Raw genomic sequence first — 24,807 nt, 5'->3', positions numbered from 1 at the left:
TCTACTTACAGAATAATGAGTGAAAGTGATATTCTATATTTGTCATATATGACGTATGGAAATATACTTAAAAAGGCATATGGGAAACTTCATTGTCTCTTGACCGTTTTTTTCACTATGCAATCTTATTTCTTCGTACAGAGCATATTGATTTTACTCTGTTGCGAGTTTGGCTTTCTACAATCACCTCAACAGTTAATTGATGAAGGGAGTCAACCAAGAATTGTACTTCATTTGTAATTTGCTAACTTTTAAGTTTCTATTGAGTTGGAAAAGGTAGTGATAATAGTGCTGACAATACACCTGAACTACCTTGAATAGGAATATTTAAAGTTGTATTAAGCTATTTCAAAGCAGAGGTGAGTTAGATGGAGGCTGGCTAGTGGGGGAAACTGTGAAGTAAGATAAATAGTTGAGGTATATGGTTTTGCAAGTTTGCCTTTTTGATACTAAAAGAGTATGTTTTTATTACTAGCAGTTCTTGTGGAACAATGGGTTGGAAGTGGTGTGTTTGGGTTCATGTTCCTTGTGTTCATGCTCACTGATAGATCACATGGCCCCAGGGTCATGCCTACTGAATAGATCCTGCACACCTGGAGTCTTTTATTTGGTCAGCTTGGCTGTTTCATCAGGCTGCTGTCTGTCATCCCACTGTATTGTAGAAGCATGCACATCAGCTCCCTTTCTGCTTTTGGGTTCTGTCCAGATCCTAACTTCTGACAAGAAGTTTTGCATTATGCTCCATCCAGGACTCTTTCGCAGTACTGTTTTCCAGTGCCATTGAGTTACCTCTGGGACGTGTCGATTCAAACTATCCCATCAGGGTAAATGTTTGGATAATGTACTTTACAGATGCATCTAATATTTGGAAGACGTAAGAGACAATCAAGGGAAAATTGAGGATGAAAGGAAACCGCCGAACTCAAAGCAGTGGTCTTCTGGGCCCCTGAGGAGCAGGGCCTCCCAGGACAAAAACACAGACCCTTTATTCATGAGGCCTGCCTATATTCCTTCAGCTGGATTTATTCTCAGCTGTTAGCCTCTCAGAGGCCCTCGTAGCTGTCACACTGGTAAAAAGATGCTCCTGTTCCTTCTCCTTCTAAACCTTCACACTGCAGTGATTTTTCTCTCCTCTCATCTGAAAGAAGTTTAGATTTGTCCCATGTTGGTTCTTCTGATGGGATCTGTTATTCAGTCCCAGATAGAGAAAGAAGAGTTTAAATTTGTTAGTTTATTTTGCTTGCTTAGAGATGTAAACTGAGGGGAGCAGGGAGCAAGCGATTGTTGTAGGCAACTGCTGGAGGGAACTTGGCCACTGTTTGCAGAGTTTAATTTCCCCTTATAAAATAAATAAGCCATGGGAATGTAATGTAGGGCATGTTGATTATATTTAATAATACCGTATTGCATATGGTATTCTAGCTGGAGAGTGGATCTTGAAAGTTCTCATCACAAGAAAAAAATTTTGTGACTGTGTATTTTGACAGATATTAACTGGACTTATTGTGGTGATCATTTTGCAATATATACAAGTATTGAATCATTACATTGTACACCTGAAACTAATATAATGTTATGTCAATTATACCTCAATAAAAAAAAAAAAAAAGTTTGTTTTCTGCATAGTAGTGGCAGCCCGGATTTGCAGGGGCAGAAGCTCCATGTTGTGGAGCCTTTGTTAGGAGATGTGGCCCTACCTACACCTTACTTAGCACACTGCACTAAGGGTAAGCTGGCATGAGGGCCCAGGCGATCTTCCTCATTAAGTTGGCTTTGCACTTGGTGTCCAAGGCCCCAGAAGGGTCAAGATTTGCTTCCTGGCTGTTTGCTGCCCAGAGACCCATCTTTACATAACATACCTGCTCCTCCCGGCTCAGGTTTTGACTGAGGTTCTGCTGAGGTTTCTTCTGGCTGTTCCCAAGGCAGCCTTTTCTTTAGCATGTGATTTATCATCTTCCCTTTTTCCTAAATTGTATCTTGCAGAAATACCCTAAAGTTGCAGACATAGATATGGCATCCTTCCCTGGTTTCTAATACTAATAGGTATTTTTTCCCGAGTTTATTTTCCTTTGTTCATTTTACTGGGAAAGTAGAAAGTCGAATATGTGTGCTGAGGTCCTCATCTTGAATTTTCTGAGTAATTTCTTAATAATGCAGTCTTACAAGTTCAGGTACATTTCTACTTTGTCTCCTTGTAATGGAAATTATGTATCTCTTACAAATCAAGATTTTCTTTGTGAACAGTAGGAGTTATATTATTGATAACATTTTGGCTTTATCTGCAAAAGGTTGCTGCAGTATTTTCTTTCGTTATGAACTCCTTCCCTGAAAGAAACAAAAAGCATATTACAGTATTTGGAAATCTGCCTGGACTAAACAATTAATTTTTTTTGTGTTTTTTTTAGTCTAGGAAACAGTAAATGCCAGCCATAAAAATACCCTCTATTCCATATGCCTAAGCCCAAAAGAAATAAGAATTAGGCAAATGAAAATCAGGAACTGAGCCCAGTGGTCAATTATACACACTCTGCCCTTTTCTTTTCTGTTCTAAAATGCTTTATTTGTTCATTCATTTATGCAGCAGATATTTTCGGAGCCCTGCTATGTGCCAGACACTGTGTCAAGCTTGGGAGTCCTAAGTTGGCATAGCCTGGAACCTGCTTATAGTTATGAGTCAAGTTTCTTAGGCTCTATTAGAGGAGGCACTATAAAGTGTGCAAAGGACTATGGGAGCTCCATTTCTGGAGATTTAATCCTAGTGTGTTCAGAACGTGAGGCAATAGTTTCCCAAGGAACTTTACATACAGAGGCAGAGATACTGATAGATAATTAGCAGCTGCCCTTTGAATGTGTACTAAGTACTAAGCGTTATACTAAATGCTTTTATATATGTAATCTCATTATTCATCATGACAACAATATCATCCCAGTTTCACAGATAAGGAGAGTGAGTCTCAGAGCATTATTTATGGGCACACTGCAGTTAAAAGGCAGAGCCAAGAGTTTCTGCCAGGTCTGCTTTACCCAAAGGCATGCTCTTTGTGGGACAGCACAATGCCCTTCCATGCTGCCATTATGTGCTGTGGCTGTGGATAAGAGGAGGGCATGCTCAGCCTATCGGTTAGAATTAGGTTTGGCTGCATATGGCAGAAAATCCCAAAGTGACAGTGGGTTACTTGGAAGAGAAGTCTGGGAGTAGTATTAGTAGTCAGGGGCTGTCATGGAGGCCACAGTCATCAGCGACAAGTTTGATGCATCTGCCATATGGTCTAGCATGGCATCTCAAGCTTCACCTGTCAGCTCTGCATTCCAGGCAGTGGGAGGAAAGAGAGGATGATGAGGGAAAAAAAGAGCGCCTCTTATGTTGTAAATCTCCTTTGCTAGAACTTGGGCTCAAGGACGTTATGTAGCTGCCAAGGAAGCAGAAAACAATAGTCTTATAGTGGGATTTATGGCCTCCTGAATAAAGTCCTAGTTCTGCTACTAAGGAGGAAGGGGAGAATGGATGTTTAGGTGGGCAACCAGCACCCTCTACCACACTCAGCCGAAGGCAGGTTGTGATTCGGTTGGTGGTCATGGGTTTACTCGGGGCTGGAGGAGACTGGCAGGCCCATGTTGTGAAGGGTATTCTATGTCATGCATATGGGGTTGAACTTTATTCTGTAGGTCCTGGGAAGTTATTGAAAGGCTTTAATCAGGGGAGTGACATGACCAATTCTGTGTTTGGGAAAGATTGCTTTGCCAGCCGTAAGGAGGACAGACTGGGGAGATGAAGGCCAAAGAGACTAGGAGTGTGGCATCAACTGGGAATCTGATGGAGTACAATGGATGAGAAATGACAACCACGTGAAGAGTGGAGAGGGTGAGTGAGTTCTGGCCTGTGCAGAAGGTAGAGTCTGTAGGCTTTGGTGACTGACCACTTGAGGCTGTTGAGGGATGGTCTGGCTTTGCCATCTGGGGGTGGGGCTATTTTATTTATTTATTTATTGAATTGTAATTGACATACAATACTATATTAGTTTCAAGTGTACAACATAGTGACTCAATATTTTTATTTATTACAAAATGATCACCACAATAAATCCAGCCACCATCTGTCACCCACACTGAGTTATTATAATATTATTGACTATTCCCCGTGCTGTACACGACATCCCCATGACCCATTTATTTTATAACTAGAAGTTTGTACCTCTTAATCCCCTTCACCTCTTTTGCCCAACCCCCCCTCCCCTCCCTTCTGGCAGCCACCAGTTCGTTCTCTGTATCTTAGTATCTAAGATCGATGAGAGTAGGAACAGTTTGTTGCTGTTTTTTTGTTTGTTTTTTTTTTTGGTGAGGAAGATTGGCCCTGAGCTAACATCTGCCAATCCTCCTCTTTTTGCTGAGGAAGACTGGCCCTGGGCTAACATCCATGCCCATCTTCCTCCTTTTTATATGGGACACTGCCACAGCATGTGGCAAGCGGTGCATCGGTGCGCGCCTGGGATCCGAACCGGCGAACCCCAGGCCGCCACAGCAGAGCACGCGCACTTAACCACTTGCGCCACCGGGCCAGCCCTCTGTTGCTGTTTTGTTCGTTTTGTTTTTCAGATTGAGTGTGGGGCTATCAACTGAGGCAGGGAATGCAGTAAGGAGAGCAGCTTTGGTGGGGTTGGGGAGCAGATAGTGAATCCCATTTGAGGTGGCTCTGGGGCCTCCAGGAGATGCTGGTAGGTAGCTAGTTGGATGTAGAGTTGTGGAGGTCAGGAAATAGGAGATATTGATTCAGGAGTCATCAGAGTGTGGTTGTGGGGTGAACCCTAAGATTACAAACAGGAGCCTGGTATGTAGAAGATGAGGCTATGACAAATATGGGCCAGACTAATGTTAATTTCCCTTTCTAGGTGAGGTTTTCTAGGTCACATGTTTTTGAAATTCTTTCTTAGATTAGTATAATTTGCAAAAGAGAGAAACTATAAATATAAATTTGGAAAGGGTTAGCTAAAACGAGAAAACAGCAGAATCTTTAAGTATATGAAAATGGACATTAATAATAGGCTAGAATTAAGAGACTACAGATAAAGGTAGTTTTTTTTGTACCTGTGCTTTTGCTGTAGAAAGGGCAGGATAAAAGGATAAAAAGACACTGGAATAAGGAATGGCGTCATTTGGCAAGATAGTCTTTCATTACGGCTGATATGATTGATGAGAGTAGGAAATTAGAAATATAAGAATTGTCCTGCCACTCACCCATCAGCTTTTCCAATCTCTCCTTCCAAGAGTAATTATTAATGTTGTATTTTCAGTTACATGTTCAGATAGTGACAAACCATAAATAAAAGCAGATTTAACCAGCTGCTCTAGGTAAGACTTGCCTCTCTTATTTTATGTACCCTTTGTAGGTTTAACAAATAAAATGAAAAATGTTGAAGGAAAGGATGATTTTACTTATATTATTTATTTGTTTTTTGGTGGTGGGAAGGAGGCATGTCCCTGAACAAGCTGCCAAATCCTTAAGATAAGGATATAGTCTTTCATGAAAAAACTGGAATATAAGGGGATTGATAGATAGCTAGCCATCTTGGCCAATCCAAGTTAACTGTACTTCATTTCAATTTGTGTCGTGTGGTGTTTAAAAACCAAACAAAATAGAAAAATCCCCAAATGGTAAAGCAACAATTCATTTATTCATTCATAAAAGTAATTACTCACCTGTGGTAAATAATTTCAATGGTTTAGAAGGTCATAAAATGAAAAGTAAAAGTCTTACCCCACCTCTCTTCAGCCTGTTCCCCAAATGTGACCACTGTTAACATACTTGAGTATCCTTCTGGATCTATGTGTGTGCATGCTTTAAAAAAAAAATTATACAGACAGGATCATATTCTACATTCTGTTCTACATCCTGCGTTTTCACTTGTTGGTAAACCTTAGAATGCTTTTCATAGTAGGACATGTAGATCTTCTGTATTGTTTAAATGGTTGCATAGCATTGATGTGCTCTAATTTATTTAACCAATCCTCTGTTGATAGACATTTAGGTTGCTTCCATTTTTTAAATGTTATAAACAACGATATAAAGAACATCCTGATATATTTTTACATACTTATACAAGTAAATCCATAGGAACATACTTATACAAGTAAATCCATAGGATCAATTCGTAGCAGTGGAATGGCTATGGATTCTAAATTTTTATAGATATTTCCATATTGCTTCCAAAAAAGGCTATACCACTGTACATGCTCACCACCATCATATAAGAGTATTTTGACCTTTCTCTTGATGAATGAACATGTGAGTGAAATAGTGAATGCATGCACACTCATGACCACCTGTTGTGTGCCAGGCCCCATATGATGCCCTGGAAAGGAAAAGATGTGTAACAGGCGGTAGTCTCTGGCCACAGAGAGCTCACAGTTTGTTGGGGGAAAGCAGCTGTGTGGAGAGGGAGGATGAGAAGTGATTAAGATGGGGGTTTTGTCTCAGATGGAGCTGGGTTTAGTTACTGGTTCTGTTGCATACTAGCTGAATGGACGCGTATGTAAACCCCTTAATTTCTCTGTCTCTGTCCTTTTATTTGAAAATGGAGATAATAATGTCTGTCTCACTGTATTCTTACAAGATTAAAGAAGAAAGTTTATGTGAAGCTTTTAGTACAATGCCTACTACATAGTATGTACTTGATGATGATGACATGATGACGATGATTACTATTATACGTGAAATAGTGATTTCAGTCCTGGTGATAACGATCACAGTGGGAATGTGCCCAGAGTGCTCTGGGGACCCAGGACGGAGAGTTCTCTTTGCCTGAAAGTGTTTGGGGGGCAGTTGTATCTGAGCCAAGTCTCTAAGCGTGAATAGTAGTTTGCCATGAGGTTGTATCAGGAGGAAATACATCCCTTTTAATAAGTTTCTCAAGAAAAGTACACAGCAGCAGGAAACCTCACTGATATATTGAAAATGTTGGGAACAGTCTCAGAAGAAATTCATTTGGGGCATCTTATGACCCTTGCTGCTTGAATTTTCAACCTTAGAAGTATCTTAGTTTAGTTTTGATTTATCATTGTTTCTGGTTTTGTTTTGAAGAATTAATCAAAAGAGTAATTCTTCAATTTTGTTTTAATTTCCTCCTTGCTTCTTTAAAAAATTACAATGGTTAATATGTGCTCATTATGGAAAATGTCAAAATATGTAATCTTTTCTATGGTTTTTAACCTAATTTGTCTTTTATAACGTGATATTCTTTGCCCCATTTCTTTTGGAGAATTTATTATTTTTTTTATAGTCACCATTTTCTTTATGGTTGGTAACATCTCTTTATATATTAAATTTAACCTTGAGTCTCACATGTATGCTGCAAATATTTTTATCCATTTTATTACTTTCTTAATTTCGTATATGTTTTTATTTGGAGGGATACTGATGTTTTAAAATTTTATTAGTGAAATCTCTCAGTCTTTTCCTTTATGATTTCTGCCTTTGGTTTCACTTTTAGGAAGTCTTTCTTTGTTCTTGAGAATCTATAAACTTTCATTTTATCCTAGCGTTTTATATTTTTTAATATTAAAATCTTAATCCTTTTTGAACGTGTGTTGATGAATAGGGAAGGAGTCTAACTTTTTATAAATGATGGCCAGGTGTCCCAACACCATTTAGTGAATAATTTACCCTTTCCCTGCTGGTTTGAAATGCCACCATTTTCATGTATTAAATCTTGTTTGGGTCTGTTTCTGGACGTTTTAGTCTTTCCATTGATCTGTTTACCTCTCCTGGCGCTAGTGCCATGGTGTTTTGTTAATATAGCTGTATAATGGCTGTTTAATGCATTTTAATACCTGGTAGGATAAGTCCTGCCCTATTATTCTTATTTTAAAAAATTTAGCACTATTCTTAAACATTCATTTTTGAGATTAACTTTAAAATTACGCAGTCAGTTTCTCCCCCTAAATCCTCCAGAGATCTTGGTTGGATTTCTATTAAGTTTTTAGATTAGTTTGGGGGAAATGGATTTCTTTATAACATTCAGTCTTCTCCGGGAATATGGCACGCGTCCCCAGTTGTTCAAGGCTTTTTCTGTGTTCCTTTGTAGATGTTTTTGCTTTTAGTCATGTTGTTTCTGCACATTTCTTGTTAAGTGTATTCCTAATCAATTAATATTTGTTGTTGTTATTGTGAATGGAATTTTTTTCCGTTATAATTTCAAGCTGGTTATTTTTGTTGTATAGGAAAGCATAGGAGCATAGGCTCAACTTTCCAAATGGAACCAGAAGCCTCTGAAGTAATTTTAAAGTTATTTTTTTCAAAATTTTCTTAAGTGTGTAAAATCGAAGACATCCTTGATAACATGTTTTCAAAGTGAGGTATCCAAGAGTAAGTTTTTTTCTTTTTTCAGTTTTTTTTATTGAGGTCATAATGGTTCATAACATTGTGTAATTTCAGTGTACCCCCTCCCACTCTGGTAACCACTAATCTGTTCTCCTTATCCATGTGTTTATCTTCCATATATGAATGAAATCATGCGGCATTTGTCTTTCTCTGTGTGGCTTATTTCACTTAACATCATACACTCAAAGTCCATCCATGTTGTTGGAAATGGCACGATTTTGTTCTTTTTTATGGCTGAGTAGCATTCCATTGTATGTATATACCACATCTTCTTTATCCATTCATTAGTTGATGGGCACTTGGGTTGCTTCCATATTGGCTATTGTGAATAATGCAGTGAACATAGGGGTGCATAAAATTCTTTGGATTGTTGATTTCAAGTTCTTTGGAGAAATACCCAGTAGTGGGATAGCTGGATCGTATGGTATTTCTATTTTTAATTTTTTGAGAAATCTCCATGCTGTTTCCATAGTGGCTGCACCAGTTTGCATTCCCACCAGCAGTGCATGAGGATTCCCTTTTCTCCACATCCTCTCCAACATTTGTTATTTTTTGTCTTGTTAATTATAGCCATTCTGACAGGTGTGAGGTGATATCTCATTGTAGGTTTGATTTGCATTTCCCTAATACTTAATGGTGTTGAACATCTTTTCATGTGCCTGTTGGCCATCTGCAAGAGTAGGTTTTTAGAGGCTCCTATTTCTTAGATGGGCTGAATAGTTTTCCCAATTTCCAGCAGATGTCAGTGTTTTACAAATTTATTAGTCAGAGGTGGTGGTTTTGTCTGCAGTCTCCCACATTTCTGTATCCTTTAGTTACTTAATTAGCGTACTGGGGATTATTTGAACTGGGAGGGATTTTGGAGGTCATCTAAGTCAGTCCTTTCACTTTGCAGATGAGGGGACAGGCCTAGATGGGAAACGACTTGTCCAAGGTCACACAGTCACACAGCATGAGGCCGAAACCCAGGTGTTCTCGTTTCTAAAAGACCCTCTCTCTAAACAACTGGTAAAAGGTAGTCACCAAATTCACAGAGAAGAAAAACTGTGTGGTCCAATATAGAAGTTATATTTGGGAGGAAGGGAAGCAGATGCTGTTCTATTTGTTTGGGTAGGTATATATATTTAAAAATTCTTAATGAATAAGATGTTAGATTCTTGGATTATAATTATAATTGAGTGAAATGAATTGAAAACAATTTGCTTTTGTTACCTGCATGTAGAATTATTGGATGTGAAAGTGACCTTTGATAGAATGTTCTGCTCTTCATACTGACTATGGATATAATATCAGTACTTGTATATGGTGAGTAGAATAACTCCCATCCCCCTCTCTGTACAGCCTAATTGGTTATGTTGAAAAGAAATAATATAAACAATTTAGTTCCACCTATGTCAGAAAATACTATCCAGGAATCTGTAATCTTTTCCAATAAATACACCGAGTAATAGAAACATGTTGTTTGTTCTACATTATGAGAAATCAGGGCAAAGAAGCCAGAGGAATACTTAAGGGCAGCTTTCAACAATGTTATGAAGTGGGCAAAATACCAGTTTTAGAAAAATATCCTTCCTTAATCAGCTGACTCCGCCCATCAAAATCTGCTTAGAGAAAGGATATGGGCCATTTAATCTTTAGTGCACAGGTGGGAACTTGCAGGGTGCATATAGTAAGCACTTACTTCTCTGACACTAGTGCTCACCAGATTTTGGAGAAGTGAGAGCCCATGTGCATTGGTGTGAAGGTGAAGGAAGTAACTGTGGATTGAGTCATAAAGGAAGGGTAGGGATTACATAAGTACAGAGACTCGAAAGGTGGTGCATGTGTGTGGAAGGGCGGAAAGTGAATTTGTCAGGGCAAGCGGTGAACAGGTTATTATGTTTAGTGTAAGGTCAAACAAAGGAAGGTAAGATTGAAGGCAGGTTAGAGCTGGTTTGGTTTTAGACTTTTTGAGTTGGAAGTCACGTAATGTTTCTCTAAAGATTTTTAAAACTTTTTATTTTGAAATAATAAGTTGCAAAAATAGTACAGAGAAGTCCTGTATATCCTTCACCCAGCTTCCCTCGATAGTAACATCTTACACAATTGTAGTACAGTATCAAAACCAAGACATTGACCTTGGTACAATCTACAGCCCTTATTCAGGTTTCACCAGTTTTTACGTGTACTCGTTTATGTGTGTGTGTGTGTATGCATATTTCTATGCAGTTTTGACACGTGTATATATTTGTGTAACCACTACAACAATCAAAATACAGAGCAGTTTTATTACTACAAAGGAACACCTCTGTAATCCTCCTTCTAAAGGTTTTAAAAAGCTTTAAAGGAAATCCGGTTTTCTAGTTGGATGAGTGGGGATATAACCCTGGTGTCCAGAGTCCAGGGACTTGTTTGTGTTTGTAGTCCGAGACCTGGCGGGGAAGGGCCCCCTCAGGAGTTCTCCTTACATATGGTAGGTAGCATGTGGGAAGAGCAGGCAGTTTTGTAACAAATTTTATGAGGAACGAAACTGCTTAACTAGGAATATCCTACGTAGAGTTTTTTAAATGGCAGAAAAGATCTATTCACTCTTTTTCCTGGAATCTCAGAGATGCTTGTTCTGTGACTTCCCCACAGGCCAGTGGAGTTCTGATTTTCCTGGAGACTCAGCTTCGTTCTCTGAAGTCACTGATCTTTCCTTCATTTTCCTCTCAGAGGCCAACCAAGGGGTTCACTGGCTCAACCTGCAGAATTAAGTAGATTTCTTACCCTGGCATTGGAGGCACTTCTCAACGTGGTCTAAATGTATCCTTCCAGCCATCTTGCTTTTATTTCCTTCCTAAGTCCTTCCAAAGAGAACCAATCAGAAAACATACTCCATGCTTTCCCAAATATGTGCCTTTGCTCGTTCTGTTTTTATTTCTGATACTCCATCTCTGCCTCTCTGTCCTGACCCTTCAAGACCCTACTCATCCTTTCATTGCTCGTACAATAGGCCACCCCCTTGGTGAGGTTTTCTTGGGCTTACTCCCTTTCTCTGTGGAATACTTTCTTCCTTTTTACTTCTCACGTTGTCACTTACATTACTCTGCCCCTTTTTACAGTTATTTAATTTACTTATACACACAACTTATTGGGTGTATTTCTAGCTGCCCAGGTTTTTAGATCCCAGAGGGTATGAATAGTTACTTCTCTCTCTGTCTTCTGCGGTTTTTCGGACAGGGCCTTCCATGTAGTAAGTTATTAGTAATACTGTTTATTAATTTGACTCCATTGAATTTTGATTCAGCTGCAAATCCTCAGAATTTTTTTTTCTGCTTCCTTTTTCCTATCAAGCTGCTCTAACAGGTTTTAGAAACATTAAGAGTTTCGAGAGCAAGTTTCTCCCCCACTAGAAGAAGACTTATTGAAGCAGATAACAAGGATAGTTGGAGTGAAAAAAGCATTTGGAACTCATTGGAAAAAGACGTTATATAAAAATCAGGTACTATTATTTCAAGATAATAGCTTACTTTATCTCAGGCTTGCAGTAATAGAATTTGTTCTAGATGGCACAAGGCTCATATTAGCCGAGCTGCGAGTCCTCCTAAGCGTAGAAGAAGGGAGCAAGCAGAAGAAATATAATGTACCGTGTAATTTTATTTTAGTTAAAGGTACTGAACCAGAAAGTTTGCAGAACTTTCAAGTGCTCGTTTAACGTCTTGGTAAAACAAATGGTGGAAGCCAGGGAGAAGTTTCCATTCAAGGCTTAGGAATCATGCAGTGCTATAATTATTTAAAATAATGACTTTGAGAGCTCATCTTCTAAAAAGTAAGAAAAATAGAAAAGCTCTGGAAGCACGCATGTATTTCTGTATCTGAAGAAATTATTCTTCACTGCTTTCGAGAGTAAACCAGGCTTTTCTTTTCTTTCTTGAGCACAACCTCATATGAACCTGCGCCGTAGGATGGGCTGCCCGCCAGATGCAACCAAATTTACCCCAATGCCTAAGTTCTTTCTTTCATTCTTTTTTTTATTGTGGTAAAAAACATATAACATAAAATTTACCGTCTTAACCATCTTTAAGTGTATAGTTCAATATTGTTAAGTATACTTACGTTGTTGTGAAACAGATCTCCAGAACTTTTTCATCTTGCAAAACTGAAACTCTGTACCCATTAAACAACTCTCCTTTTCCTCCTCCCACCAGCCTCTGGCAACCACCATTCTATTTTCCGTTTCTATGAATTTGGCTATTTTAGATACCTCATGTAAATGGACTCGTACAGTATTTGCCTTTCTGTGAATGACTTTATTTATTGATTGATTATGTCACATAAATAGGCTGGATTTGTCCTTAAAATTCTCAGAGTCACTAAGCTTTGAATCTAAAGAGATCTGAGAAATTGAAGGATTCTATCCATACATTTTGTAGATGAGAAAAATCAGACAATCAGACGTTGCCTAAGGTTAGTGAAAAATCTCTGGAAGTTCTGTAATTTCTTCTCAATTTTATTGAACTTTTTTAGGTCTATCAGTTCATTAATGACAATGAAAGTATCCCAAACTCAGAGCCAAAATAAATGTGACATTTAGAAAATGCCATTTGGATAAAGCTGCTGCTGCTGATCCTATTTTCTGCAAAGCACTTTTGTATACCTGCAGTAAGGCCAGTTTAATTCTTTTTTTCCAATAAGATTTATTTTGGTCAATATCTGCTAAGATAGGATAAGCTGAAGTATAGTTTCTCTCTCTCTCTCTTTTTCTTTTTTAACCTATGGTAGATGCTCTAAAGCAGGGCTTGTCAAACTTTTTCTGTAAAGGGCCATATAGTAAATATTTGGGGCTTTGTGCGCCGTACAGTATCTGTTGCAATGATTCAACTCGGCTATTTTAGTATGAAAGCAGAGCATGGCTGTGTTCCGTTGAAATTTTATTTACAAAAGCAGGCAACAGGCCAGATTTTGCCTGCAGGCTGTAGTTTGCCAACCCCTACAGTAAGGTATTGGGACCCTCACTTCTACTTTTTTGGTCTTTGGCACCTAGCTTGCTATCTTTAACATAGGAGACAGTTGGTAGTTGTTGTTTCTGGTGATGGTGATGATGATGATAATTAAGAAAATAATGTAAATCAAATGATCATTTCCTGCTGACTTACAGTTTTGGAGTTAAAGTTGGCCCTCAATATCCGCCCGGTCTGCATCCGCAGATTCAACCAACTGCGAATTGAAAGGCCTACAATGGTTGCGTCTGTACTGCACGTGTACAGACTTTTTTTTTGGTCATTATTCCCTAAACAATACAGTATAACAACCATTTACAGAACATTTACATTTATTAGGTATTATAAGTAGTCTAGAGATGATTTAAAGTATAGGAATATGTGTGTAGGTTATCTGCAAATACTACCCCATTTTATATAAGGGACTTAAGCATCCATAGATTTTGGCATCCACGGGGGTCCTGGAACCAATCCCCCTCAGATACCAGGTAATGACTATATTTTCTATATACGATGCTAGCCTTATGATATAATAAGAAACACTTAAGAAAAATAACTAACGTTTGAAGTACATCTTCAAAAGAAGGCTGGAAATTTTTCTGAGTATTCATAAAGATGAATTTTCCAAAGGAAAATAGCTTTGTTCTGATTGTAAAGATAAGATATACTCAAGCAATACAGAGAGGTATAAAGAAGAAATAAAAAATAAGCCCAAATCCCGAAACCCAGAGGTTACCACTGATAATAGCCATATGTAAATCTTTTGCTGGATCCTTTCACTTGGCCCCTCCAGATCCACTGTCTGCCTTTTCCACTTGCTTAGGACCCGGGAAGGTCTACCTGTATGGACTACATCAACAGGTGCCCTCACCCAAGTTTCTGGTTCTTCAGCCAATGAGGGGGGCCAGTGGAGACCCAGGGGTGTGGGAGAGTGAGATGGGGTGTTTACTCCCCTGTTGTCCCCCTCCCCCAGTGCTTCGTCTGCCAAGAGCCTCAGTCCTGTCAGCTAGTTCCTCTAATTGCAGCCCTTTTGGTGCCTGTAACCTCGCCCTCCCCACCCCCACCCCTTGCACCTTCAGGTCTGGGAGTGGTCAAGGCTCCCCAGCAGTTATTACTGTGGGGGACTGCACCACCACTACTGCTTCCTCACTGCCCTACCTACCCTTTGAATCATCCCGTTATTAAACTACTCTCACTTGCCCAGTTTGAATGTGTCATCTGCCCCTCACTATGGCCACCTGACTGATATGATGTTGTGTCCAGTTTGACTGATCCCCCCACCGAGGCAGATGAGGACAATGTTCCTTGTCTGCTTTCCTTCTCCAGTCAAGAAACAAAGAGCTTCCACACTTCACAAGAGCTAAGAAATTAAAGTTCACATTCCAGCTCTTGCATTTACTAGCTGTATGACTTTGGACAAATTACATCATCTCTTTGACCTTTGGTTTTCCCATTTGAGCAAGGGGATGATAATAGCTATCTCATAGGACTGTTGGGAAGATGAAATGAGGTTGTGTCTGTGAAGTGCATTAGCACAATGTCTAGCACATGGCTTTTAAGTGCTGAAAGGGATTGTAAAAGAGCGACTCCATTTTCCTTGGTTTGTGAACAGATTCTCCTCAAAGAATCCTTTGTAAAGGGAAAGACCATTTGTAACAGGGGGAATCTTTTCCACAGCACTCATTTCAGAGACTTCATATTTCAGAGAGTCATCATGGCTCCCTGCTCTGCTCAGGGCTCCAGCTATCTCTTAATGGACGTCTCTGGCCTGCGTGTTTCTAGCTGACAGCAGGTGACAGTAGAGAGTCATACCCACCCTTGCAGGTAGTTTGAGCTAATAGGAAATCTGCATAATTTAACTCTTTTGGAGTGTTAGTGTTAGGACTTTTTTGAGTACTCAAAAAGAAATAACTTTCAGAGTCAACAGAAAGAGAATAAGTATTATTCACACCCCTAAGTATAATAATAGCTAGCATTTATTGAACACTTACTAGAGTTTTTGCATACCTCCATTTATTTATTTATCTATTCAGTCACTCTATTAAAGTACGTAGTAGTATTATTTCCATCTTAAGGAGAAGAAAACGAGTTTTAGGAGAGGTTAAGTAACTTGATTCGTGTTTCTTAGCTAGTAAGTGGTAGCTACTAGCTACTTTGGGATTCAAACTCAAGCAGTCTCTCTGGAGGCCTGCACACTCAGCTGCCGTGCTGTACTGCCTCCAAGGTTCTTGTCCTGGAAATGCTAGATGGTTGATATTTTAAAAGAGTTTAAAAAAATTTGGTTATATATACACATGGTAAAAATATTGAAGTTGCACAAAAGGATGGAGTGAAAGTATAAAGTATCTTTCTCATCTTAGTCCTCCTGTTCCCCAATTCCTTTCTCCAGAGCCAGCCACTGTTGCCAGTTTATTTTGGATCCTTCCTGAGATATCCTTATAGGGCTTTACCAGTATTATAGGTAGAGGGGTGATTGGTCCTTATAATCCATCTTAACTTGAATTCTGTCGTATTGTCCTTGATATTTTTCTAGGCTCTCTGGGTTAGGTAGGAGGAGATGCTGTTAGAGAGATCCTCAGCAGCTAAGTCACCAAATACTATTCATGTTTCTTATTTCTTTACCTAGAAGAATCTAAATTCCTGTCATCTCCTACTTCCTTCATTTAAACACACAGTCAGTGTTCACAGGGTTGAATAAAAGCCTTGAACTCATAAACACTTAGGTTTCAAATATAAGGCACAATATATAAGGCACAAATATAAGACAATGCAGCAATTGTCTTATATTCTGAATTCCTCATTAGCTGATTAGTGCAGTGTCCTGTCATACCTGGGGATACTAGGGAGATGGCTACCTTACATGGTGTGGGGTACTTGTCCCCAGTGCTCTTGTGACAAATACATCCCTGTATTTTGACTTGAATGTTAGGACCTGTGTAAAAAGAAAGGATTTTATAATAACAACAAAGAAATGATCAATCACATGATAATCTTGTCTTTAATACGTGGTTTTTACTACAGTGTGTTTGATTCTACTTGGAGATTCCCAAATGGCCAAAATATGTTGTGACCAAAAAGGCAGAAAGAGTGAAGGTACATTTACAACGTCATTAAAAAAAAATTAGCATCTACATGAGGTGGTTTAATTGAATATTCCTGAAGAGCATTATGGATTTGCAGGGAAATATGTTTTTTAAAAACACAATTTTTATATATAATCAGAAGTCAAATATATTTTATGATTGTAATCACATAAATAAATGATTTTGTTTATTACCTTGTATGCTCTGTACTGTTTTACTATTAAGAGTGATGCAAGGAGGTGGTACTTCAATCTTTCTGTCTAAGGCAACCATAAGGAGTTCAAAGCATATGGTATTGATTTTTGAGAGGTCTGCTACAAGAGTTATTATCGTGAATTATTGGTTCTGTATTTTATGTTAGGATTTCAGCTTCATGTTTCAGAAGCACGTTTGGTGGAAGTGCCTGTGTTGTTATAATCAGATGCGTGGCCTAAGGAGTCTGCATGCAGCAACTGATTAAGTTGACATTTGGTATTAATAGCTTAGAGACTCTTTACGTCATAATATGCTTATCCATTTTAGATTTTAGGTGAAGGCAATTTTGACTGATGTTTCCTAGCTAATAAGAAGCAGTGCTGGGATTCAGACCCAGGCAGCCTGTCTCGGAGCCTGCACACTCAGCCCCTCTGCTCTCCTGCCTGTATAGAGACCTTGCGGCCTGTAAAGCCTGAATGATTTACTCTCTGGCCTTTTATAGGAAAAGTTTGCTAACCCCTATTCCATCACGTCTCCCCTGGTTTTCTTCCAAACCGTGGAGCTGAGGGAACATTTAAGAGCCAGTTCTCAGGTAAGGCTGTAAAAGCTCTGGTTAAAAATCACTTGAAGTTAAAAATCACTGGAGAAGCTCCTAGCGCTTCCCTGCTACCTGGCTCAAGAAATAGTGTCTGACATTTCTTAATTAAACCAAGAAAAGCTGTCATAATAAATGTAATGCTCGTAAATGGCGTAATCTGAGGACTGTGCTGAGGAGCTTACAAACATAATCTAATTTAATTTTCATGACCAGCCTTGTGAAGTGGGTGTTGTTTTTTAGCTTCATCTTAGATATGGGAAGGTTGAAGCACAGAGAGGATATTAGGTTGCCCATAGTCACACAGCTAAGTAATAGCCTCAGGGCCCATGTCCCTGATCATCATACTGGACTGCCTCCAGAGGGCGCTGGTGTTTCAGAACTAGCACCAAATGAAAAGACAGATGTTGGTGAGCAAATACAATGTGTGGGGCTGAGTGAGCTTTCCGAAGGTTAGCTTTGCAGTTTTGGAGTGCAGAATCACCTTAGAAAGCCAAGAAAGCCTGGAGAAAAACACTCAACAAACCATGACTCTGCAGAACAATCTCGTGACTTCCAGAGAACACTTTCTGAATGATGAATTGCAATCCTGATGCAGTGGGGGCTCTTTGACTGTGCTGGTCACATTCTATGCTAGCAGGGGCCTGCGAAGCAGGTGCACACAGGAGTAAACAAGATCAGGTTGACTTCTCTTGCATGTTGTGCTAATGTCAGTGTCCTCTCTTAATGAGCCTTTGAAAAATTTGAAAAATAGAGCCATGCTAGAGGCTTATAAAGAACATGTCCATGGACCAAGACTTTTTCTCTCCATCCCTCTACTGAGTGTTGACCTTGCAGTGTGTTAGGGTGGGTCTGAGGTCTACCTCTGTTAGTGGGGATGACCCAGGTGGGACCAGCATGGGCAAGGGGAGCTTGTTGACCCTGTACGTGATTTTCAAGCCCTGTGGATCCTTCATCTTTGGGGAGGGAAAGCATGCAGCACGGTGTTATGAAAGTGTGAAGAGCACCAGGTGTGTGTGTAGCGGGGAGAGGGGGTATGCATGTGATGATGGTGGTACAGCACAGGAAGAACTTCAGGGGTGACAACAAATGGATGAAGTCAAGCAAGGAAAACACTTGGATTCACCAAATAGCAGAAGCAGACCAGGAAGGGGGTCTTAAGGACCTGAAGCCAGGGGCAACAGGTGACCCTGTGGTTGAAGGGAGCAGCAGTACCAGTCCTGTGGTTAGAGGGTCCAATGGCAACACCCCATATAGGCTGTCAGGACCCCTGCTTGTGAAGGGCCATTTCAGAGCCTTTCGTCACCTGAGAATCCCAAAGCCATTCTGTTTTTTGCTTAACAGTTGTACAGCTCACTTTGAACAAGCAGTCATGCAAGATAATGGTTTCATCATTTTCTTGTCCCATAATTTGCCTCCTTGGTCCAAACCCATATAACTTGGAGTTATTAAAGTAGGGGATGTCATGCTAGAATTGATCCATTCTGCAGATAATATACTCGTCTTTCAGAGTTTCTTTGGCCTAGAATTCTATTAAAATTCAAGCATGATGGATGACTTGGAAAACATTATGGCCCTCAAGGAAATTTTCTGTCTGGTGGGCAGACAGAGACATACAGTCGGCTGTAGAACAAGGTAGACTTTAGAGAGAGCTATAATCAAAGTACAGGGAGTAACAAGAATAGAGGGAGCAAGATGAATTCTAACTCCAGGGATTTGAGAATGTTATTTTCTTACCTGTTTCCTTTCTTCATTCTCTTCTACCAACTGCCTACAGGCGGATGCTCTGAAGTTCTACGTTTTCTTTCTTATGTGTTGACTGTGGTGGAAATCCTGACTATTCTCCTGGATTTCCTTTTGGTGTCTTTGCCTTTTTAAAAAAATTGTGGTAAATAACGTATAACATGAGATCTGCCCTGTTAACACATTTTTAAGTTTATGGTACAGTATTGTTAACTATAAGCACAATGTTGTACAGCAGATCTCTAGAACTTTTTCATCTTGTGTGACTGAAACTTACACCCATTGAACAGCAACTCCGTGTTTCCTCTTCCCCTCAGCCTCTGGCAACTCTCATTCTACTTTCTGTGAGTTTGGCTACTTGAGATACCTCGTATAAGTGTAATCATGCAGTATTGTGCTTCTGCAACTGGCTTATTTTGCTTAAACTAATGTCCTCAGGGTTCTTCCATGTTGCAGCATATAACAAGATTTCCTTCTTTTTCTTGGCTGAATAATATTCTGTTGTATGTACTACATTTTATAGTTCATTCATTCTTCAGTGGACATTTAGGTTGTTTCTGCCTCTTGGCTATTGTAAATAATGCTGCAGTGAACCTGAGTGTGCAAATATCCCTTTAAGACCCTGATTTCAATTCTTTTGGAATACCCAGAAGTGGGATTGCTGGCTCCTATGGTAGTTCTATTTTTAATTTTTTGAGGAACCTCCACACTGTTTTCCATAGCAGCTGCACCTTTTTATATTCCTAGTAACAATGCACACCGGTTCTGATTTCTCCACATCCTCACCAGCATTTATTATTTTCTGTTTTTTCTTTTTTATAATGAACATCCTAATAGGTATGAAGTTGATTTGCATTTCCCTGATGATTAGTGTTGTTGAATGTTTTTTTATATACCTCGTGGCCATTTTTATGTCTTCTTTAGAGAAATGTCTATTCAAGTCCTTCGTCTACTTTTTAATCAGGTTGTTTGGTTTTTTGTTACTGAGTTGTAGGGGTTACCTTGCCTTTAATTCCCAGATCTCCATGCCACTACCTGACAAACTCTGCACCATGTCTTCTGCTACTCCTCAGCCTGGTCCTTCTGCCCTATTCCCTTCTCATCACCCTGCTCCTGCCACCCTTCCCTTGGTTTCTGAAACATACTCAGACCCAACTCTGACATATCCTGAAAAATCTAGGTCAAGTCAAAGTTCCCCATGGATCCTTCCCTGACCACCCAGCCAGAGTGGCTGTCCCTCTGCTGAAGTCTCCGGCACTTCCTGTCTCTATTGCTTTGGGGCAATTGGCAGAGACCGCTGCCTTGCATTGGAGTGGATGTTACACGTGTGCGTATTTTATGTTAACTAAACTCTTGTCTTCTGAAGGGCAGGGGCTGTGTATCTCCCAGAGGACTTGACCACCTTGCCGCACTGTAAAGGGGCAGGAAGCCTAGAAAAAGGTGTGTGTGTGTGTGTGTGTGTGTGTGTGTGTGTGTGTGAGTTCTGGGTACAGAAGACAGAGCTGAACTTGAAGCCTGGGTGTGCTCTGGCAATAGAAGGAGGACATGGAGGGAGCAAAGTCTACATGCACAAGCCACTCTTACTCCCAAGAGAGAAAGGTTGCCAGGACAGGGACAAAGAGGAAAGGTGAAGCTCAGTAGCAGGGCCTTTTAGCCAGTTGGGATTGGCATAGACAAGCAGGTCTACGCGAGAGGGTCGTGACTGTAATCTGAGACGTGCTCTGCTGGATTTTGGCAGGCAGGGGTTGACAAGTGTGCTGGGAGCCAGAGAGGTGAGTTCACCTCACAATTCTGCAGGTAGTCAGAACAGCTGCTGATAGCGGGGCCCAGCCTAGCTGGCGGTCTGAACATCTCTACTCCGAACACCCTGTTCTGGAGAATTTATGGCTTCTAACCCTGGTATGTGCTTGCCAGCAGTGCTGTATGAGTGGTTAGTCAATGGCTAAACTGTAGGTCACCCAGAAGCCCCTAGGACAGCCTTCAGGAGGCCAAAGCCCAGGGCAGGAAGGCCACAGGACAGACCACAGGATTGGACGTGTAATGTGGCTCTTGAGTAGTGCTGGTCCATCATGCTCCCTGCCAGGGGCTGGCGGAGCATTCCCTAGGCCTCACAAAATCCATGGAGATCCTCCACCTTGTGACCTTCCTTGCCTTCTTCATAGGAGTCCCCCCCCACCTTTCACTGTGGTCAGGTTTTTATAGCTTCCAAGACTCTGCCTTCCACCCTGAGCCCCAGCAACCTGCTCTGTCCTGATGATGCCATGGCCGGTTCTGGTCTTTGTGTTCCCTTGGAGCCTTCCAGCCAGAGCACCAATTATGGGGCCCCATCTTGTACCTCTGAAAAGTCCCTGAGTAGGTCAAAGGTCACTCTCACATGAATCCAGGAAAACCTGACAACCTGGCCTTGCCTCTCCAGTGGGAGAGGAAATGAAGAGGGTAGCTTGGTTCTCTTGACAGCTAACTCTCTTCCTACTCGCTGACTTTGAGGACAGCTTCATTCTTTCTGGCTTCTTTCTGACCCTTTCCTACTCTTCCTGTTGCCCTTATCCTGGACACTGGCCTCCCAACCTGGCAGGGGTGGAGAATCACCTGGATGCTTAGAGAAAGAAAGGAAGGAAGGAAGGGAGGAAGGGAGGGAAGAAGGGAAGAAGGGAAGAAAGAAAGAAGTTCTTAGGCCCTGTCCCTGGAGATTCTCTTTAACTAGGTGTGGATGGGGCCTGGGAATCTGGCATTTTTGTACCTAGATATGTAAAAGAACTGGAAGGATGGATGATGGACTTACTGGGTTGCTGAGTCATTTTTATTTCCTTCTTTGTCGGACTCTGTGCTTTTTGGATTTTCTAGAGTGATCATGCATTTCTTTAGAAATCAGAGGAAGAATAGGTGTCATTAAAAAATAAAAACCAGATCCCAGATCCCAGAGTGATCAGTCTTTCAGAAACCATTAACCCTCGTAAATTTGTTCTTCTTTTCTGCAGGGGGACTTGATCTCATCTTCATGCCAGGTCTTGGGTTTGACAAGCATGGCAACCGGTTGGGGAGGGGCAAGGGCTACTATGACACCTACCTGAAGCGCTGTCTGCAGCACGGGGCAGTGAAGCCTTACACCCTGGCCTTGGCTTTCAAAGAACAGATTTGCCTCCAGGTCCCTGTGGACGAAAATGACATGAAGGTGGATGAAGTCCTTTACGAAGACTCCTCAGCATCTTAAGTCCTGATGACTACAGCCAAATAATCAGTGTTTTGTACCAGAGAAAAGCAGAATACGTGTATTTTCCCTTGTCAAAAATTACTTGAAATGGCACACTAATGTGAATCCGGACTGTGTTGTTTTTAATGTAATTATAAAATACCTAACATAAAACCATCTTTAAAAATCAATAGAATAGTAGAATGTTAATTAAAATGGAGGCCATTGCCATATGGTTTTCAGGTTAACTTCCTGGTATTAACGTGACAAGCTGATCTTTCTGCTTTGAAATTTAAGTTAAATATTTATGAAGAACTGGGCTCCAACTCAGAGTGTGAAAGGAAGGTAAGCTCATTGGGAGCGGACACTATTTCATTAAGTCCTATCATAAGCCTGCTCAGTCTCTGGCAGGCATATGGCGACTCTGCAATTATTAATTGATTTGTTGGTGTTTGCTTTGCATACACAGTTCCCCAAGAATGTTATACCACTTCATCACGACTTTATTTACTGACCCTGAAATTTTATGTCTGATACTTTATAGCTTTTGGTGGTTAATGGACTGGAATTTTTTATGATTTAAATTTCACCTGTTTGGTTTCCATCTCTGCTGATCTGTATGTCAGTTACTTATGAGTTTGAGATCTGATATCCTGTAAGTTAGAAATTGTTTCTGTTTATTTGTGTTTTCTGCTTTAGAAATGAAATCTGCTGTGGGCTGAAAGTTGGCAGATGGCATCACAGCTAGGGAGTGGTAATGTTGTGGGGGAAGATTTGGTTATAACCAAAAACCCAGAAGTCTTCCTAGACACTGCTCTCTCACTCACACCCCATGTCCAGCCTGTCACCAGGTCCTGTTGATTTTGCCTCTGAAATGCCTCTTACATCTGTCCTCTCCTCTCCATCATCCTGTTGTTCCTATTGTCTAGCTGCTCAGAATTTCTAAGCTGAACTTGGCAAGAGCCTCATCCCTGGCTTCTCTGGCTTCAGTCTGGACCTCTCCAATTTGTTTCTCAAACTATAGTCAAAGTGATCTTATAAAACATGAATCTGATTGTAAAGCACCACTGATTGGAATCTTTCAGTGGCTGTTCAGAGCCTCCTGGGTAATGGCCACATGCCTTCTCTTGTGTACAAAGCCCCTTAAACGAAGTCTCCCACCTGTCTTTTTCTAGCCTCTTCTCTCCCCACTCTCATATTCTCCTTCTGCACCACTTGTACAAATGTACACGTAGTTCCCTGAACGTTGCAGGCTGCTTCTGCCCTTTGCACCTTGTAAGCGTGCTTTTTCCTCTGTCTGCAATGCCCTTTCCTCTTTTGTTCATCTGGAAAACTCCTGTTTATCTTTCAAGACTCAGCTCCAGTGTCATCTCTTCTGTAAAGTCTTCCTCTGTGTTCTCGAGCAGACTTAGTGTTCCTTCACTTGTTTAAATAGCCCTGGCCATTGTCCTCTTTATCATATGGTCCTACATATCAATTATTGATTGTCATGTCCGTCCCCTTCACCAGACTGTGAGCTCCAAAGAGCAGGGATAGTCTTTATATTTCTCATGCTTAGTAGACACCAAGGCATATAGTGGGTGTCTGAAAATTTTTTTGAATGAGTTAATTGAATACATTTGGAAGTGTTTCTTTTGAAGCATGGATCCAGATTCTTTGGATAATAGCATATGATTTGATGTTTTGTGCACAACAAAAGTAAAAACACTTTAAAAATGTCAATTGAGCTGAAATTGAACGTTCACAATATAATATGAACAGTGAGAAATGGGAGGGAAACAGGATGTCTGCAAGCTATAAAATCATGTGACTGTGCTGGTTAGAAACCTTGTTAAGGGTTACTTCAACCATAAGGTTAAGGTGAATGTTAATACAGCTGACACGACTGTTGAGGGCTGAAATGGTTAAACAGTAAAATCCCCCAGCTGCTACAGGCCTGGAAACTTAAGCACCATTAAACTCAATCTGTTATTTTACCCAAGGAGAGCATTTAAAAAACACTCCCCCGCTCCTCAAGTACAGACAGAATACAGAGTCGACTTGCCAGAAGACCAAAGGTGCTGAGATTCAGGAAAGTCAGAGGGCTGCAGGGTCTCTCACGTGGAAAGAGGGCCATTTCCTAATGAGCAGTAATGAGCAGTGGTCATTGTGCAGACTGTATTGAAAAGGGAGAGAAAGCCCCGATGATGCAGGTGATAGCGACACTGTAACTCTGATTAGCACATTAGCAGAGGCAGGGGGCAGGGCCTCGAGCCAGCATGATGAGGGTCTCAGGTGAGGGGATTATCCAGGTAGGAGAGAAATGGCGACTAGATCTGAACAGAAACAATTTTAGTGTTGGGGAATTGGAAATATATCGGAGCCCCAACATATGTCAGTGATTGCTGCCTATTCTAAAGAACTGTGCTTAATTTAACTAGAAAGTAACCTCTGTGAAGTTCTAGTCGATCTAACAGATATCAGTGAGAACAGTGCACATTCAGTCATAAAGTCCTACTAAGAAAATATGTCTGAGCATGGGTGGCTTGATGCAGAAGCTCAGTTCCTGGTCCCTGTTCTTTTTTTCTTTTGGAGATCGTTGAAATTCAGTGAATCACATTGCATTTTAATCATATGTTTACATGCTTATTGCCTCCACTTGCCTGTGAACTCCTCAAAGGCAAATT

General features: G+C 40.5%; 1 protein-coding gene across 3 annotated transcripts in view; it reads left to right on the top strand.

The window, feature by feature from the left end:
• Window positions 1–24,117, top strand: part of MTHFS (methenyltetrahydrofolate synthetase) — a 59,357-nt gene extending 35,240 nt beyond the window's left edge. For all 3 annotated transcript variants that reach the window (XM_014780981.2, XM_087428786.1, XM_014780982.2), the window contains exon 3: window positions 21,930–24,117. In XM_014780981.2, the coding sequence (XP_014636467.1) occupies window positions 21,930–22,162 (233 nt within the window). In that variant the 3' untranslated portion in view covers window positions 22,163–24,117. The remainder of the gene's footprint in view (window positions 1–21,929) is intronic.
• The last annotated feature ends 690 nt before the right edge of the window (window positions 24,118–24,807 follow it).

This window comes from Ceratotherium simum, chromosome 3 (assembly GCF_057802395.1).
Source record: "Ceratotherium simum simum isolate JZ-2026a chromosome 3, ASM5780239v1, whole genome shotgun sequence".
In the NCBI taxonomy this organism is placed as follows: domain Eukaryota; kingdom Metazoa; phylum Chordata; class Mammalia; order Perissodactyla; family Rhinocerotidae; genus Ceratotherium; species Ceratotherium simum.
Note: the sequence above shows the minus strand (reverse complement) of the source record. Positions and strands in the feature narration are given on the sequence as shown.